Source organism: Mytilus edulis, chromosome 13 (genome assembly GCF_963676685.1).
Source record: "Mytilus edulis chromosome 13, xbMytEdul2.2, whole genome shotgun sequence".
NCBI classification, from domain to species: domain Eukaryota; kingdom Metazoa; phylum Mollusca; class Bivalvia; order Mytilida; family Mytilidae; genus Mytilus; species Mytilus edulis.
In genome coordinates this window covers 49,290,962-49,306,765 of record NC_092356.1, presented here as the reverse complement: position 1 = coordinate 49,306,765, position 15,804 = coordinate 49,290,962, and the positions used below count along the sequence as shown (strand labels likewise).

The 15,804-nt window shown below is 31.6% G+C and overlaps 1 protein-coding gene across 13 annotated transcripts in view; it reads left to right on the top strand.

Annotated features, from left to right (window-relative positions):
• LOC139501799 (anoctamin-7-like) overlaps window positions 1-15,804 on the top strand; it is an 88,220-nt gene that overhangs the window by 46,044 nt on the left and 26,372 nt on the right. For 8 of the 13 annotated variants that reach the window (XR_011658657.1, XR_011658659.1, XM_071291009.1 and 5 more), the window contains 5 exons: window positions 1,915-2,039; window positions 4,157-4,264; window positions 6,005-6,025; window positions 13,478-13,614; window positions 14,546-14,714. Coding sequence is in view for 9 of the 13 variants with exons in the window: in XM_071291009.1 (XP_071147110.1) it covers window positions 1,915-2,039; window positions 4,157-4,264; window positions 6,005-6,025; window positions 13,478-13,614; window positions 14,546-14,714 (560 nt within the window). In the remaining 4 variants the exon portion in view is untranslated. The remainder of the gene's footprint in view (window positions 1-1,914; window positions 2,040-4,156; window positions 4,265-6,004; window positions 6,026-13,477; window positions 13,615-14,545; window positions 14,715-15,804) is intronic. The other 5 variants (XR_011658658.1, XR_011658660.1, XM_071291013.1 and 2 more) reach the window with 1 other exon arrangement.

Genomic DNA, 15,804 nt, shown 5'->3' with positions numbered 1-15,804 from the left:
TATACCAGTGGCTCAGGACAATGCCCTCATGTCAACCGTTTTATTCTAAACATTAAGGACCATCTCAGATTCTTATGAAAACAAACAAAGGGATTGAACTTGAACAACTTTCCTATAATGTTCTTTTCATAATCTTCATGTTTAATATTTCCCTTGACTTATATGCATGTTTTTAACAGCATGGAAAATCAGAATTAAGCAGTATTTATATTTAAAGTGTTTTTATAAATTTAGAAACACGTCAGAGGGGATTCCCCAGTTGTGATAAAAATGCAAGAGTTCTCTGAATTCCGATAGATCTATTTCTGTCTTATAAAAACTGAAGTGGAGTTTTACTTATATGTCACCGTTATTAAACTGATATTTGATATTGTACTTCCATAGAAAAAAATAGAGAGGTTTAATATACGTTCTTACTGCAGGGTTTGTTTAGGTAATTATGCGCATGCGTATAGTTTTCTTGACTTCAAGGGGTACTAGGTTAAATGGTTGCTCTGGATTCCCAACTCAATTGATTAATTTATAACTCATGGGATCCTTTCTATGTATGTCTGCTATTGAGGGTTATTGTTGTTGCATAATTTTAAATCATATGCATCATCTAAATTAAAATAAATGTAGTCCACATCGTAAAGGTTTACTTTCAACACCCCTTCAGGCGAAATGGACTGCAGTCTTCCATACTATCGTTTCCACTTGTCTCCCTTCAGGAAGTCTCTTTTTTGAATTCTGAATCAAAACAACACGTTGAGAAAAATTAACTCGTTCTGTCGATCAACGTCGTATTTATATTAAAAACGATCGCAATTTTAACCAAGGAATGTGTACAGAAAGGAGTCATGATCACTGACCCAAAGGAAATTAAATATTTAAAGAGTTAGGAATGGGGTTCCTCCTAGAATTAACGTAGGAAAATAGGTGATAAGATATGAAGTGAAATACTTCTCTCACTCTGAGTCTCAGTGACCTCTGTGGAAAGTAAACTTGGAATTGATAATACAAAAATAAAACACAATAGGCCGTAAGTACATTGTTCATACACTTTTAACCGGGATTGGCTATTTTGTAACTATTCAGATTACGTAAATTACATTTTACATGTCCAGTTGAATTTATAGTTGTGAAAATAATATTATCCAGCTACATGTATACATGTGTCAATGAAAACAATGGCAATCATATCCCTCAGAGCAATTTGCTCTTTGATTAAAGGAGGATTCCAACCGTTTGACCCCATTCAAAAGCATTGATCGTCCAAAATAAAGGAGGGTCCATTCCCCAGAGCCACCCCTCCTGCTGCTGTAAGGTATTTTATCTAGTTCAATTTACGTAAAGATTTCTGAATTAATAGTCAATTTTGAGGTTTTCACATAGTTCCACAAATGACAAATGTTTTCTTCATGCCAAAAATTAAAATTTCACTTATTTAGCAGACACCAAAAAGTACTTAATAATGCAGCTTTTATTTGGCATTCATCTGAAATAAACTGATAGTCAAGGTATACACTGTATAAAGAGAGAGAGAGAGAGAGAGAGGAGAGAAAAATCAAATACAATTTATATGTAATCTAAAATATTCTTATTGTTAAAAATTAATTAGTCAGTCAGAAACATGTTGTATACTGGTATTGCTTTTTTATCTTATGTATTAACCCCTTGATACCCTTGTCAGGTGGTAGTGTATTTGGGGGGGGGTTGTAAAATCCAATTATCGAAAAACAAATAAAAGATTAAAAAAAAAAAAAGACTGAATATTGTGGACTGCTGTACATAATACATCACCTGAAAAGTTTACATCTTACTAACACTAAGTAGGTATAATATTATTATATATAGAATTTTAATTAATTTCTATTGATTAAGTATTTTTTTCTAATTACTTTATTGATCTTTCTTATTTGTTTTGTTTCACAGATTTTATCCTGGTTTATGAGGAGTTATTAGAAACTAAAAGCAGTAACAGTGAGGTGGTAAAAGTAGGAAAATGGAGACAAAAATTCATGAAAAATTTACGCAAAGTTGGTTTAGAAATGGAAGAGGTTTGCACATGATATAATAATTGAATTATTAAGAATCTAACCTTTAAAAGTAATTTGCAGGGTGTTAAATAGAAGATTATTGATCATGTTATTAGACAACTCAGGTCCATAATTGCATTCTTTATATGATGGTGCAGCTTTATTAATCAATTTTAATGAGTTCAAATTTTCTTCTGTAAAGTATTAACATGATAAAGTTGAATTTTAGAAGTTAATATTGGTTATTGCTGTTTGAAGTGATTTATGTGAAACTTTTATTGTAATATGTGTGGAAGGTCCATTGATTAAAGAGTTATAAATTCTAAAACAGTTCACCAGAAATTAAGTGAAAAAATGTCTTGTCACCTTGAACAATAAAAACACAAATTATGTTTCTAAGATACTTTAAAACATCAAAATTATTTCTTTCTCAACACATAAAGACACACAGACTATGTCACTTGTATACATTAAAAAACACAATTATGTCAAACTAGATACATTAAGACACAAACTTATGTCGCCTAGATACATTAAGATAGTGTACCATGTCAAATAGATACATTAAGACAGTGTACCATGTCACATAGATACATTAAGACAGTGTACCATGTCAGTACTCACATAGACACATTAACACAGTGTACCATTTCACATAGACATTAACACAGTGTACCATTTCACATAGACATTAACATAGTGTACCATGTCACATAGATACATTAAGACAGTGTACCATGTCACATAGATACATTAAGAAAGTGTACCATGTCACCTATATATACATTAAGACAGTGTACCATGTCACCGTTATACATTAAGACAGTGTACCATGTCACCTAGACACATTAAGACAATGTACCATGTCACCTAGATACATTAAGACAGTGTACCATGTCACCTTTATACATTAAGACAGTGTACCATGTCACCTAGATACATTAAGACAATGTACCATGTCACCTAGATACATTAAGACAGTGTACCATGTCACCTAGATACATTAAGACAGTGTACCATGTCACCTAGATATAGTAAGACAGTATACCATGTCATCTAGATACATTAAGACACAGAATATGTCAACAAAATACATTAAGCCAGTATGTCATATCACCTAGACACATTAAGACACACACAATGTGTCACCTAGTCACATTAAGACACACACAATATTTCACATAGACACATTAAGACACACAATATGTCACATAGACACATTAAGACACACAGATTATGTCACCTAGACACACAGATTATGTCATTAAGACTGAGTGTCATGTCACATAGACACATCATGATACACAGATTATGACACCTAGATACATTAAGACAATATGCCATGTCAATTAGATACATTAAGATACACAGACTATGTCACCTAGATACATAAATACTCACTATGTCACCTAGATACCAAAAGACACATATTATGTCACCTAGATACCGAAAGACACATATTATGTCACCTAGATACCGAAAGACACATATTATGTCACCTAGATACATTAAGACAAAGATTATATCAATTAGATACATTAAGACATGCATATTAAAAATTATTATATGACAGTAGATACATTTAGATTCACATAATTATTTCGAACTAGATACATTGAGACAATATGTTGTGTCACCTAGATACATTTATCTAAAAAAACAGAAATGACTTATATCATGTTTTTTTCCCTACAAGCAAACTGGAAAGCAGTCTCTATGCACTATATTTAGTGTGTAATATAGAAATAACGGATGTGATGTGATTGACAATGAGACATTTATACCCCAGATTTCAATTAAGTATACTAAAAACTAATGGAAGACTGCTCTCTCACATGCTGTATAAGTTCCTCTTCATTCCAATTGCTTGCATTGTCTAACTTCTTTTTTGTTTCTGAAGAATTCAAAGTCCATATCTATGTGGTATGGGCTTTGCTAATTGTTGATGGCCTATAGTTGTTAATTTCTGTGTCATTTTGGTTCTTGTGGAGAGTTGTCTCATTGGCAATCATACCACATCATCTTCTTTTTTTTAAAGACCGTATCTATATATTGTTGTGGCCTTAGTCAATAACTGCAATTGTTTGCATGTTAAAATGTCAAATAGTATCTAATCATGTGGTGTTTTTTCTAATTAGGAAAATGTGCAAAGTCAGAAAAAGATCACAACATTCATCAAACTTCATGCGCCGTGGGATGTATGCTGTTTCTACGCAGAGGACCTTTGCATGAGAGCCCCATTACAGGTATAGTCGGGGATTCTCTTCATTTTGAAAACTTTTTATGTCTTCACATATAAACTTACACTCACAAACAAGCACCTTTTCATTATGATTATATGTAAAAGTCTATTTTTTCGGTACACTTTTGAAAAAGTTTGAATAGATGTACTTACACTTTCATGCTAATTTTTTAACCATTAATTTAAAACATTTGAAGTCATGATTAAAACGGGATTGTTGCATGATGCCAAAAGTTTTATAAGAGACAGATCTTTGGTAAATTGAAGCAAATTTAGCTATATAGATGTAAGCGTATTATGCCTTATATCTGTAAATAAGTAGTTTATAAATAAAAGAAAAAATATACTTTTCATAAATTAAATAGAAATTTCCATTTTTTACTGATCTCTGTTTTCATGTTTCAATAGTTTTTAGCAAAGATTCAGAGTGTTTTGCTTCCTTTTGTTAAGTTGAGGAAGTATTGTTGCGATCTTTTTTTTTTTAATAAATGTCATTTTTTAATTGAAATGTGAGCAAGACTTATATTATAGACTTTTCATATATATTACACATTATTTATAGCTGATATTCTCTCTACATGTTGTTTTTAACTGTCATTTTGGTTAATATTTTACATCAAAACCTGATCAAAATCTGCATGCATGTTGACAATTCTTTTTTTCAGCCTTTAATTTTTCATATATTTCCTGTTAGAAATCTGGAAAAGAAACTATGTATACCTTATGTTTGGAAGAAATTCCTTTGGAATTTTTCACAAAAAATGATAAAAATTGTTTGTAAGTGATTTTGAAATTATTATTTTCTCAAAAGATTGTTTGGTATACTAATCGCAGGTACAGTACCTGGCCAAAAGTTTTCATCATCTGCATTTTTTTGTTATTTATTTCATATAAAAAAACATTTTTCCAAAAAAATAATTTTGAGGGCATTTATGGTTGGATTTTTTATCAACAAGGCCTTTAAAGACATAATTGTCTTAAAGTATGTTTGTTTATTTGGTAATACAATGTAATAGTTGTTTTTTTTGGAGTTTTTGTTTTCTCTTGATGTGAACACATACAATAAATTTTATAATTTAATTTGGTTGAATATATAGCAAATTTCTAAACAGAAAATAATATTTATGTTTATCTTGTGAAAAATGAAAATGATCCACAAAAAAAATATAACCAAATAAAAGAATAAAACCTGTGACAATTCTGCTTCTATTGGTACCTTGAAGTTGCTTATAAAAATCAAACCAAAAATGACCCAAATTTTTTTTTTGAAAAAATGTAGTTTTATATGCAATATATAGCGAAAAATCAAAAGGGACAAATACTAATGGCCATACTATGTATATCTAGATTTGATAGCATCAAGAAGAATAAATGTTAATCTAAGTACTGAGTAAACATGGCTTCTCACTACAAAAGGCTCCCAATGTACAATATAACTATCATGATAGAATTGGCTTCATGCATACAAATTGAGACATGCAGGTTTATATAAATATATTAACTATAACACACAAAAGCACAATTTTTCTTATATTTTCCTTATCACATAATTATAATTACAAATTTATTAATTGCTTTTGTTTTAATGATATTTTTATTATCATTATATGTAGTTTACATTTATATACAGTTATTTGCAGGCATTTGAAACAAAAAAGTTTTGATTTTTAGCTTTACTAGTCTATTAATCATATTTAACAGTAAAGTAAACTGATTGAATACTTTTTTACGACTATGACTACAGATATTTGATAGGAAAAGTAACGTAAGTTGTTTTGCATGATAACTTTCCCTTTAATTTAGATTATTTGCTGACCATATTTAAATGTTTACACCCATTTTTAAAAATTTTGTATGCTGGATTGGGGATATGAAAATCTTAGAGCATCCATTTTATTATTGTGCTTAATTTTGTGTAATATTTTTTAAGCATTGAACAATAAAAAAAACAATTGTTACAAAGATACATTTACTTTGTAACCATAGTATATATAGTGTTACAATGATTAGGGCCCTTTAGTGATCAGTCTGTCTGTCCGTAACAAAATGTGCCTGCCCTATATAGAGAACTGTTAGGATTTCTTACTTAACACTCTACATGTATATTGACTAACATCCGGGGGTGTGTCATTATACCCCCGCTTTAAAAAAGGGGGGGTATACTGTTTTACCTCTGTCTGTCCGTCAGTCCGTCCATCAGTCCGTCAGTCCGTCCGTCCGTCAGTCAGTCCGTCCCATGAAACTTTCGTCACATTTTTCTCAGGAACTACACATCCACCCTTTCTGTAATTTGGTATCAACATTTATATATGTCAGCCATACCGTGTGATGCGTTTTCAGATTCATCACTTGACAACTTCCTGTTTACCGAACACTTGTCTGATTTTACACATGATAGCCAAGTTGAAAATTTTCGTCACATTTTTCTCAGGAACTACAATACAAGGATTTCTGAAATTTGGTTTCAGGATTTATATAAGTCAGCTATACCGTGTGATGCGTTTTCAGATTCATCACTCTACAACTTCCTGTTTACCGAACACTTGTATGATTTTACGCATGATAGCCAAGTTGAAAATTTTCGTCACATTTTTCTCAGGAACTACAATACAAGGATTTCTGAAATTTGGTTTCAGGATTTATATAAGTCAGCTATACCGTGTGATGCGTTTTCAGATTCATCACTCGACAACTTCCTGTTTACCAAACACTTGTATGATTTTACACATGATAGCCAAGTTGAAAATTTTCGTCACATTTTTCTCAGGAACTACAATACAATGATTTCTGAAATTTGGTTTCAGGATTTATATCAGTCAGCTATACCGTGTGATGCATTTTCAGATTCATCACTCGACAACTTCCTGTTTACCGAACACTTGTATGATTTTACACATGATAACCAAGTTCAAAATTTTCGTCACATTTTTCTCAGGAACTACAATACAAGGATTTCTGAAATTTGGTTTCAGGATTAATATAAGTCAGCTATACCGTGTGATGCGTTTTCAGATTCATCACTCGACAACTTCCTGTTTACCGAACACTTGCATATTTTTACACTATTAATATTATCCACTTGCGGCGGGGGTATCATCAGTGAGCAGTAGCTCGCAGTTTCACTTGTTATGTATGTATAACTTCCTATGTCAAAGGTCAAAACTTTGGTATCAGTTGACAACACCATGTCCAATGGTAAAGATTGTGTCTGATATATGACTTGAGAAACGTTATGATTATGATATCAAAGTTTATACTTGACATTAATCCAAACTAACTCTTTCGCTTTCCCTCCCCCCTTTATCCCATTGTAGGTTTTCCCTGTACCTATATATATACCCTAATTGTTTCTGCTGTTTGTGTGTGTTTGTGATTGTATAACAAAAAAAGGAGTCCCAACCAAATCCTGAACTGAATTGAGTTACTAGTTCAGAGTCTGGTGAGGAAACCTTGGATAAGTAACCAATGCTTGAATAAATACCAAAGACAGGTTTGGGCCAAGTAATCCACAGTTTATTATAAATTCCAATTAGAGGCAAAATATAGGCGAAAGACAAAAATAAATAGATCAGCAAAACTATGGTACTCCAAAATTTTGCCCAAACCTGTATAGAAGTAGTGTTTTAGGTGTGTTAAGAGGAGGTTGTGAAAGCTGCAGTAAAAGCTTCCATTACCTGATGACAGTATGAAAGAGATGGGTCAATATATGCCTTGTATGCATCGCTACACCAGTCGCCTTGAGCTTGTATGACCTCACTAGGGAGGCCACATTCCAAAGCAAAGCAAGCCCCACCCCTGCGAAAACTATGGCCAGAATATTGGTTGCAATTAAAACCCAAATGCTGCAAAGCCCGCCTTAAGCGACTTAAAAAGGCTGGATATGTCAGTGGTGTTACTAAATTGTTTTGTAAATAGACAAAAGCAGGAGAAGGGGTGGTGGTCTGAGGAACCAGATTATGCAACATTAACAAAGCACTTGCAGGACAAAATGGGGAATCTTTGATTCTGGGAAGGGGGATCTCTAATACCCTTTGTGCATACTGAATAGTCTTAGTTTTGTGGATTCTTAAAATAACACCTTGCAGTTGGAAAATAATATCCTGTCTGCTCAAATGAACCTTTGGATCAAATAGTGTGGGGGAAGGGGCAAATAAATTGAATTTCCTCAGAAATGAGAAAAAGGCAACCAAACAAGCAGCCCAAAAGGCCAAGTCAGCAGAACAAGAAAGGTTTATTGTGGTAAATATGTTTCGTAGAATAGATGGTGTAATGGGTAATTTCCTATTATTAACGGTTCCAAGTACCCTCTTAGCTCCTTGTAAAGCAGAGTGTACAAAATGACCCACTAAAGGATCTGGTAATCCTGCTTCCACATAAATTAATTTAACAATAATTTGGAATAGAGTTAAATTGCAGCTTGCGAGATAAAAAGGCAATATACCGGGCAACATTCTTAGGTGACAAAGGAAATAACGGTATTTTATATCCTGAACAAAATTTGACATAAGATTTAAGATAAGTCATGTATGTCTTTTTAGTTGATTCCGCAAATGTATTTCCCCGAAAATGGAGGACCAGATCATCCAGTTCCTTTAAATTCCTGGAGCCCTGTGTGCCTACACAAAAGAAAAGAAAGCGCAGCGTTAGACATATGTTTGTGCAAGTGAGAAATAAACAGGGGTTATGATAAATAATAACGCATAAAAGTCTCGAAGGATCTGGACTCATGTAGTCTAGAAATATGATCTGCGATCACATTGCTAGAACCTGGGACATGAACCGCTTTAATATGAAAATTGAACAAAGCAGATAGCCAAAAAAGTTCTCTTTGACATATAATATATTTACCAACAGCAGAGTGTGTGTCATAATGTATGTACAACTTCGTAGGTCAAAGTTCAAGGTCAAAAACTTTGGTTTCAGTTCACTACACCATGTTCTATGGTAAAGACACAATTGTTTTACCACATGTTTATTACAGCTGGGCCCACAGTGATGACTCCCATCTCAATGATGTCTAGTTTTTCTTTCTATCCTTTTTTTCGTCAGTCTTTTTGAAATTAAAAAGTTGTACTTTTTAAAACATTTTATTGATATATGTGTATAAGGATGAGATAACAGATTAATGATATATTTATCAGATTAAGCATACTGATGGTGGTATATTTATAGAGTATCGTTGGTCATCTCAACGAGATTGATTTTCTCGCTTGAGCCGGTACGGCAAAAGCGAGAAATGCAATCGAGTTGAGATGACCAATGATAATCTGTTTATCGCTATTTTACCTATGACGACGATGCCAATTTCATGTCAATTACCTTAGCAACACCATGTGCCTCTTTAGTTTCTAGCGATAATTTTCCATCTCAAGTTAGTAGGCATGATATGAAAAATGATCACAAAAAAAGATCAAAGAAAAAATGCACAAAATAGCGATAAATAATTTTTATATAAATATGATGCATAATATCAGTAAACGTTTTCTGTGAATCCCTTATGGTTAAAGTGTCATTTTACTGGTTTTCACGACTAGTTATCTCATGCCTATGTGTTCCCTTGCTTTATTAGTTTTGTCAAATGTGTCTACAAATTTTATGTACATGTATATCCCTTTTATTTACATTATTTGTCAGCCTTAAATTAACTGAAAATTAAATCCTAATAAACAAATTGTCTTTCTTTCGATAAAGCTAATTCCTGTAAGATCTATTAGCTAAGCTTGATACATTTTAAGTTCAGTTATTTTAGTTTTAGTAAAAAAATTCTGGCCACTCAGCAACATGTAAATTTAATGAAGTACTTTAAGGTATGTACTGTAAAGAAATCTAGATTAATAGTCAACATTTTAGGAAACAAAATAAAATTTACTAAGAACTATTTCACATTTGCAGAAATGTAAGATTGAGTTATAGAATATCTCTAATTTGCTCAATGTGTTAAAAGTAGATTTTTATTTCTTTTAAATTGATTGATTATACTTAAGATTTGTAAAACAGTTTGAAGTTGGGCAATGAGGTTTTAACTTGATTTTTCTTCAAACGGAAGAATAGAATGTAAACAATATAAGAAGAAAAGTACAAGAGACTTAGTATTCTAAAATGTATTGCCCTTATCCAATGCTTTGACACAAACATTCGTGTGGGACTCAATTTCCTGTGTTTAAAAACTGCTGATGAAATTTCCCATCAACGTTTCCATTCAATCACAATACAAATAATAACATCTCTGTTGCAGCAATTCTGCAATATGACTCTTAGTTAGTTGGGGGTGTTCAAGTCAGACGGTATAATTCTGTTCAGATGCATCTTAATTAACAAAACTTGTATTACGTAATAACAAGTACTTCAAATATTTAAATTACTGCAAGATTTTATTCCTTTGAAGTAGTATTTACTCATTTCATGTTAGGTAGGGCATTTGTTTGCTTATTAAGTATCATTCTGTTTAACAATCTGAATCATGCAATTTATAAAAAGGGAAACTTTTAGATACGAAAAAGTGTAAAATATGGAGATGTTATATTATTGATCATTATTAGACAACTATCCACCAGAGTCTATTTAATGACGTGAATGGCAGCAAACACAACTATTTAGTTTTATTTTTTGATATGCAGCATTATGCTATTAGGTACACAGTATTTAAATGATAATGGTTCTTCTCATACTGACTGTTCATGGTAGACTCAAAAGTAGTGCATTGTAGATCTAAGAGTTGTCTCTCTTTACCATGATCACAGAATATTTATAACTGCATTCAATTTGTATAATATTTTCCAATCATTTGAGTTAGGATAGAAGTTGAATATAGCTTTATCCTTCTGAAAAAAATAATAAAAATAATATTTTGTATACTTTCCACACATGAATCCCCTTTTGCATGATAATTATTGGTGGTTTGGTAGTAAAATCTGCAAATAAATGCAAAATATGTAGTCAATAAATGAAAAAAATGAAAACAACACGTTAAAAAAATCTTTCATCAGGAATGATGTTCAACGCTCAATTCCAAATATTTGAAAGCCAAGGATGTATGATAAAATCTAAACAGTTGAAAAGATGAAAGATAAAACAATCATATGACCTTTATCTTGATTTTTGTAGCTTTTCTTTAAAAAACATCAATATAAGCAGAAGAGGTACAGATCAAGTTATGAACTGTTGATGATGCAATGCAATGCCGATGGTTCTTTATAAACTTATTAGGACTAAATGTAAAGAACTTAATAATCCAATATTTTCATGAACCTATCTAAAGTGTTTAAAGATGCTTTCCTATAATGTTTTAAGTACATTTCAAATTATAGTACATTGAATTACATAACACTTGGTTCTACTATATCAAATGGTAATGACCATTTTATTGGCCTTGAGACAACATTTACAGCTAATATTCATGTTGTATATATCCATTATTGTGTGGGCCTTAAGTCAGATCAAAGATATTTCTTGGGAATTTCTGCCAGTAAAATATAAACTAATGGTAAAAAAATTATTCTGTTTCCTTTCACTACAATATAATATCTTTTAGGTATAATTTGATGTATGATTATATATCTGTCATGCAAACCAAGCATTAGATGTCTGTGTTTTATTATCTTATATCTTTTGTCAGGTAAACCTAGGATTACTACCTAATAGGCTAATAAATCTCTAAGGAAGTACTTTACAATTGAAGCTTAAATCCATAACCAAAGCATGCAACCTTCTATGTCTTTTGTCTTGGGTGGAGGGTTTGTTATTTGCAATCATACCACATCATCTCGATTTTATACATGCATTTCGGATGAAGTTTTGGTTTTATTAAGTTTAAAGAAAACAAAATTCAAGTTTCTTTTAGAATTATTGATAAACAAAATACTCTGCTGAACTTTAATTGATATTTATTTATAATTTACAAATACTTATGAATAACATGACACATATATCATCTCTAAAAGAAGAATAGGTCCTTATTATTGCCAATTTATCTTTTTGGTAATGATGCAGATACAAATTAAGCTCTAATCATCATGATTTCAACCAATGCTGTGAATACATTAAATTGTGAGAAACTAAACACTCAATTCTCCAAATAACAAAACATATTAAGATACAATGTATGACATACAGGGTTCTTGTGTTAGGCATGCACATGATTAATTTTCTCGTTTGTTTGAAAATTGTGCTTGACATCTGATGAGACAAATGACAAATTTAATTGGGCCGGAATACAATTTGTCTTAAAGTCATATGAAATATCATAATTTTATTTTTTTTATTAAACATTTAGTCCGTAAGTCGGGTCCTCTACATGAATATGTAACATGGTCAAACTTCTTTTTCTAAATTTTCTGCTGTTAACTTCATTCTGCAAAATATTATCAGGTGGTGAAGATTGGTCATTACAGTTTTTGCCGTAAGATGGTACTCTTATTAGGTGATGTCATAAACAATGTTTTGTAGGAAGAATTGTTCATTAAACCAAGTACTCCTGGTGGTGACAAATCATTACTTCACTCTCAATAATGGTTAATATCACTAAGAGACACCTGCTGTTTCTCAGTCAGTTAGTCTTTGATTTGTCAATTTACATAAACCATCGGATGTCCCTCTCAGACAGTCTGATAGAGTATAAATGTAATACCGTATTACATCTATGGATAAAGTAAAGAAAGGCTATTTTCATCTTATTTCTTATATATGCTATGAATAGATATTCTAACTAAAGTACAATTAAAGCAACCAGTTACAATTAGGTGCATAATTTTCTTTAATTTTTTTCTCTTTTCATTGAATTATCTTCAGTTCACAGACCCTCATATAATAAGACTTTTTTAACAACCATGAACTTTATATATATATATATGCTACAAATAAGAAACTGCACATGCACAAATATTTTTCTTAGATTAATTTGTTTCTAAACAACCCTTATCATTAGTAAGATGTGTAACTGTGAACCTTTGCGGCAGTGTACTTATTCCTTTTGGAAGAAATACCCTACTTCAAACATTTCTTGGCATATTTTACCTAGGGTTTTATTTCCGAAGAAATAAACTCACTAGGGTGATGAAGGAATACACTGGTGCATGCAATTTATTGACAGTTGTGCACACAGGAATGAAAGTACACTTACAACCAACCAACATCCTCACCCAATTGAGGCAAACACACTACCATAATCTAGAATTGAACCCTATGTTATCTTGACACAATTGTATTTTATCTATTTCAGGCACATCCAAACCCTTCAAATAACTGGTCAGGTAAAATCCTTAAGATGCTGAGAATACCCAATGTGATGGCTGAAGAAGTTCCTAACAAACCATTAGACTATTATACATGTGCTTTTAAAAAATCTAAATTGAATAGGTAAGGTTATTAAAATGAGACATATATAAATGATTTAAAGTTTATATACCTGGCCTTGCGGTCATAAAACTTTCCAGCACGATTTTTGTACTCAGACTCAAGAATCAACCAATCAAAATACTGGATTTTGTGTTTCGAGCACTTATTTTGTACTCGGAATACTGAGTAAAGTTTTATGACCGAGAGCCCAGGTATATTTTGGGATGAACATTTTGGTGGCTTTTGTCTGTTTAGTTTTTCCACCAAATTGTATATGTTCAACTAAGTTAAATTTTTGGAACATCAATGAAATTGAAAATCCACAAAAACATTTTTTTTTACAAGTGAATGAATATTGGTATCCACGAAAATAAATTAATCCATAGTACTAACTAAAACACTCATCTGATTGCTCTATGACCTTAAAGTTCAAGTTTAATTTGGATGACAGAATATTGTTAAGATATACATGAGACAAATAGACCTACAATGTACTAGGCAATAACCAATACATGAAAACAACCATACTATATTGCAGTTATTCATCTCGACAAAAGTTATCACCACTCAATATAAGAGCTTTTGAGAAAGTGTGACTTAAAATTGTCTCTATAGGAGATATTTAAATCTTACAGTCTCACAGATAAATTATATTATTGTTTTTAAAACATTGAATTTTTTTATCAACCTGTTATCATATACATTAGTGTCAGAGCAACAACATTCTGTTTGCCATATTAAGAAATAATTTATTTACATCATCTGGTTGCAGGATTCTCTCACTGTGTTAAAGACCCATTGGTGGCCTTTGGCTTTTATCAGCTCTTTTGTTGAATTGTTTTCTCTTTGACATATACCCCATTTCTTTTCTAGATTCTATTTGACTTGAAAATTTATGATTTATAAATAATATTGAAATAAGTTGTCATGTAAAATTTAATTTTCTATGCAGGTTTTTAGGAAGTGATAATCAGGAGACATATTTCTCAATAACACAACGAGGTAGGATAGTGTGGGAGATCTTAGCAACGACAGCGTATGGTAAACGTAAACATGCAGAGATTGGAGTCGAGAGATTACTAGAAGAGGAGATATATAAAGCTGCATATGCTTTACATGATGTAAGCTAGTGTTAATATTTGGAGGGAAAAGGGGGATGGGGGGGGGGGGGGGGGGAGATTTAGGAATTTATGATTTGGCAAACTTGATTAATGACAACATGAGGGTAGAAGTGAGATTCACAGAAACCAACTAACAAACACTTCTATATATAACTTATAAGAAAGATGTGGTATGATTGCAATGAGACGAATCAGAAGAGACCAAACGACACAGAAATTGTGCTGTTATCATCTGAAAAAGGTATAAAGAGCAATTCTGTATTATAACTCAGAAGAATTTGCAAGAGTGAAGAAGGCTATCAAAGAACCATGCAGACAAGAAGTTAAAAAACAACTGTGGATCAAAAATCTGCAATAGAAAATTTATTAAAAACTAAAAAGAGATGACAGCATTAATAGTAAAGAACTATTACACAGGAAATCAAATATCATTAAGACAACACTTATTATTATGCATACCTTTCTACAACCAGATATACATGACATTGTGAAAGATAGGATTAATGTTTTCACATAACTGTGAATTTATGAAAGAAAATTTTCCAGAACCACTGTTTGCAGCTTACATTAAAGAGATAGAAACTTAGAATAAAAAAAGTACATGGGAAACTTAATAAAAGGAAAATTACTTAGCAACAATAACATCATCAAAACATGCATAGAAGAATGTCGAAATTGTGAAATATTTATAGAAATGAAGGAGAAATTAAACTTGAGACATTCGATTTCAAAGACAATATTGTGGATTCATTATTATTTGTTGGATACCAATCTTCGTGGATTTAGTGGGTACAGGTGAATCACTAATTTAAATGTTCAATGAAATACAAATTTTCAGGTTGTATGCAGACTTTGGCAATACCATGAAATCACATATCCATGAAAAGGCAATTTTCAGCAATTCACGAAAAAATTGGTACCCTTGCAAAGAAATGAATCCACAGTATAAATGGATTCAAACTTAATTGTAAACCTTGTACACAATGAAAATATGATAACTATGTTTATGTAAGAGAAACAGAGATCCCCAATGACAGAATCTAAGAATGTATGACAAATATTAGATATAGCATGGAAAAAAGACTAGCTG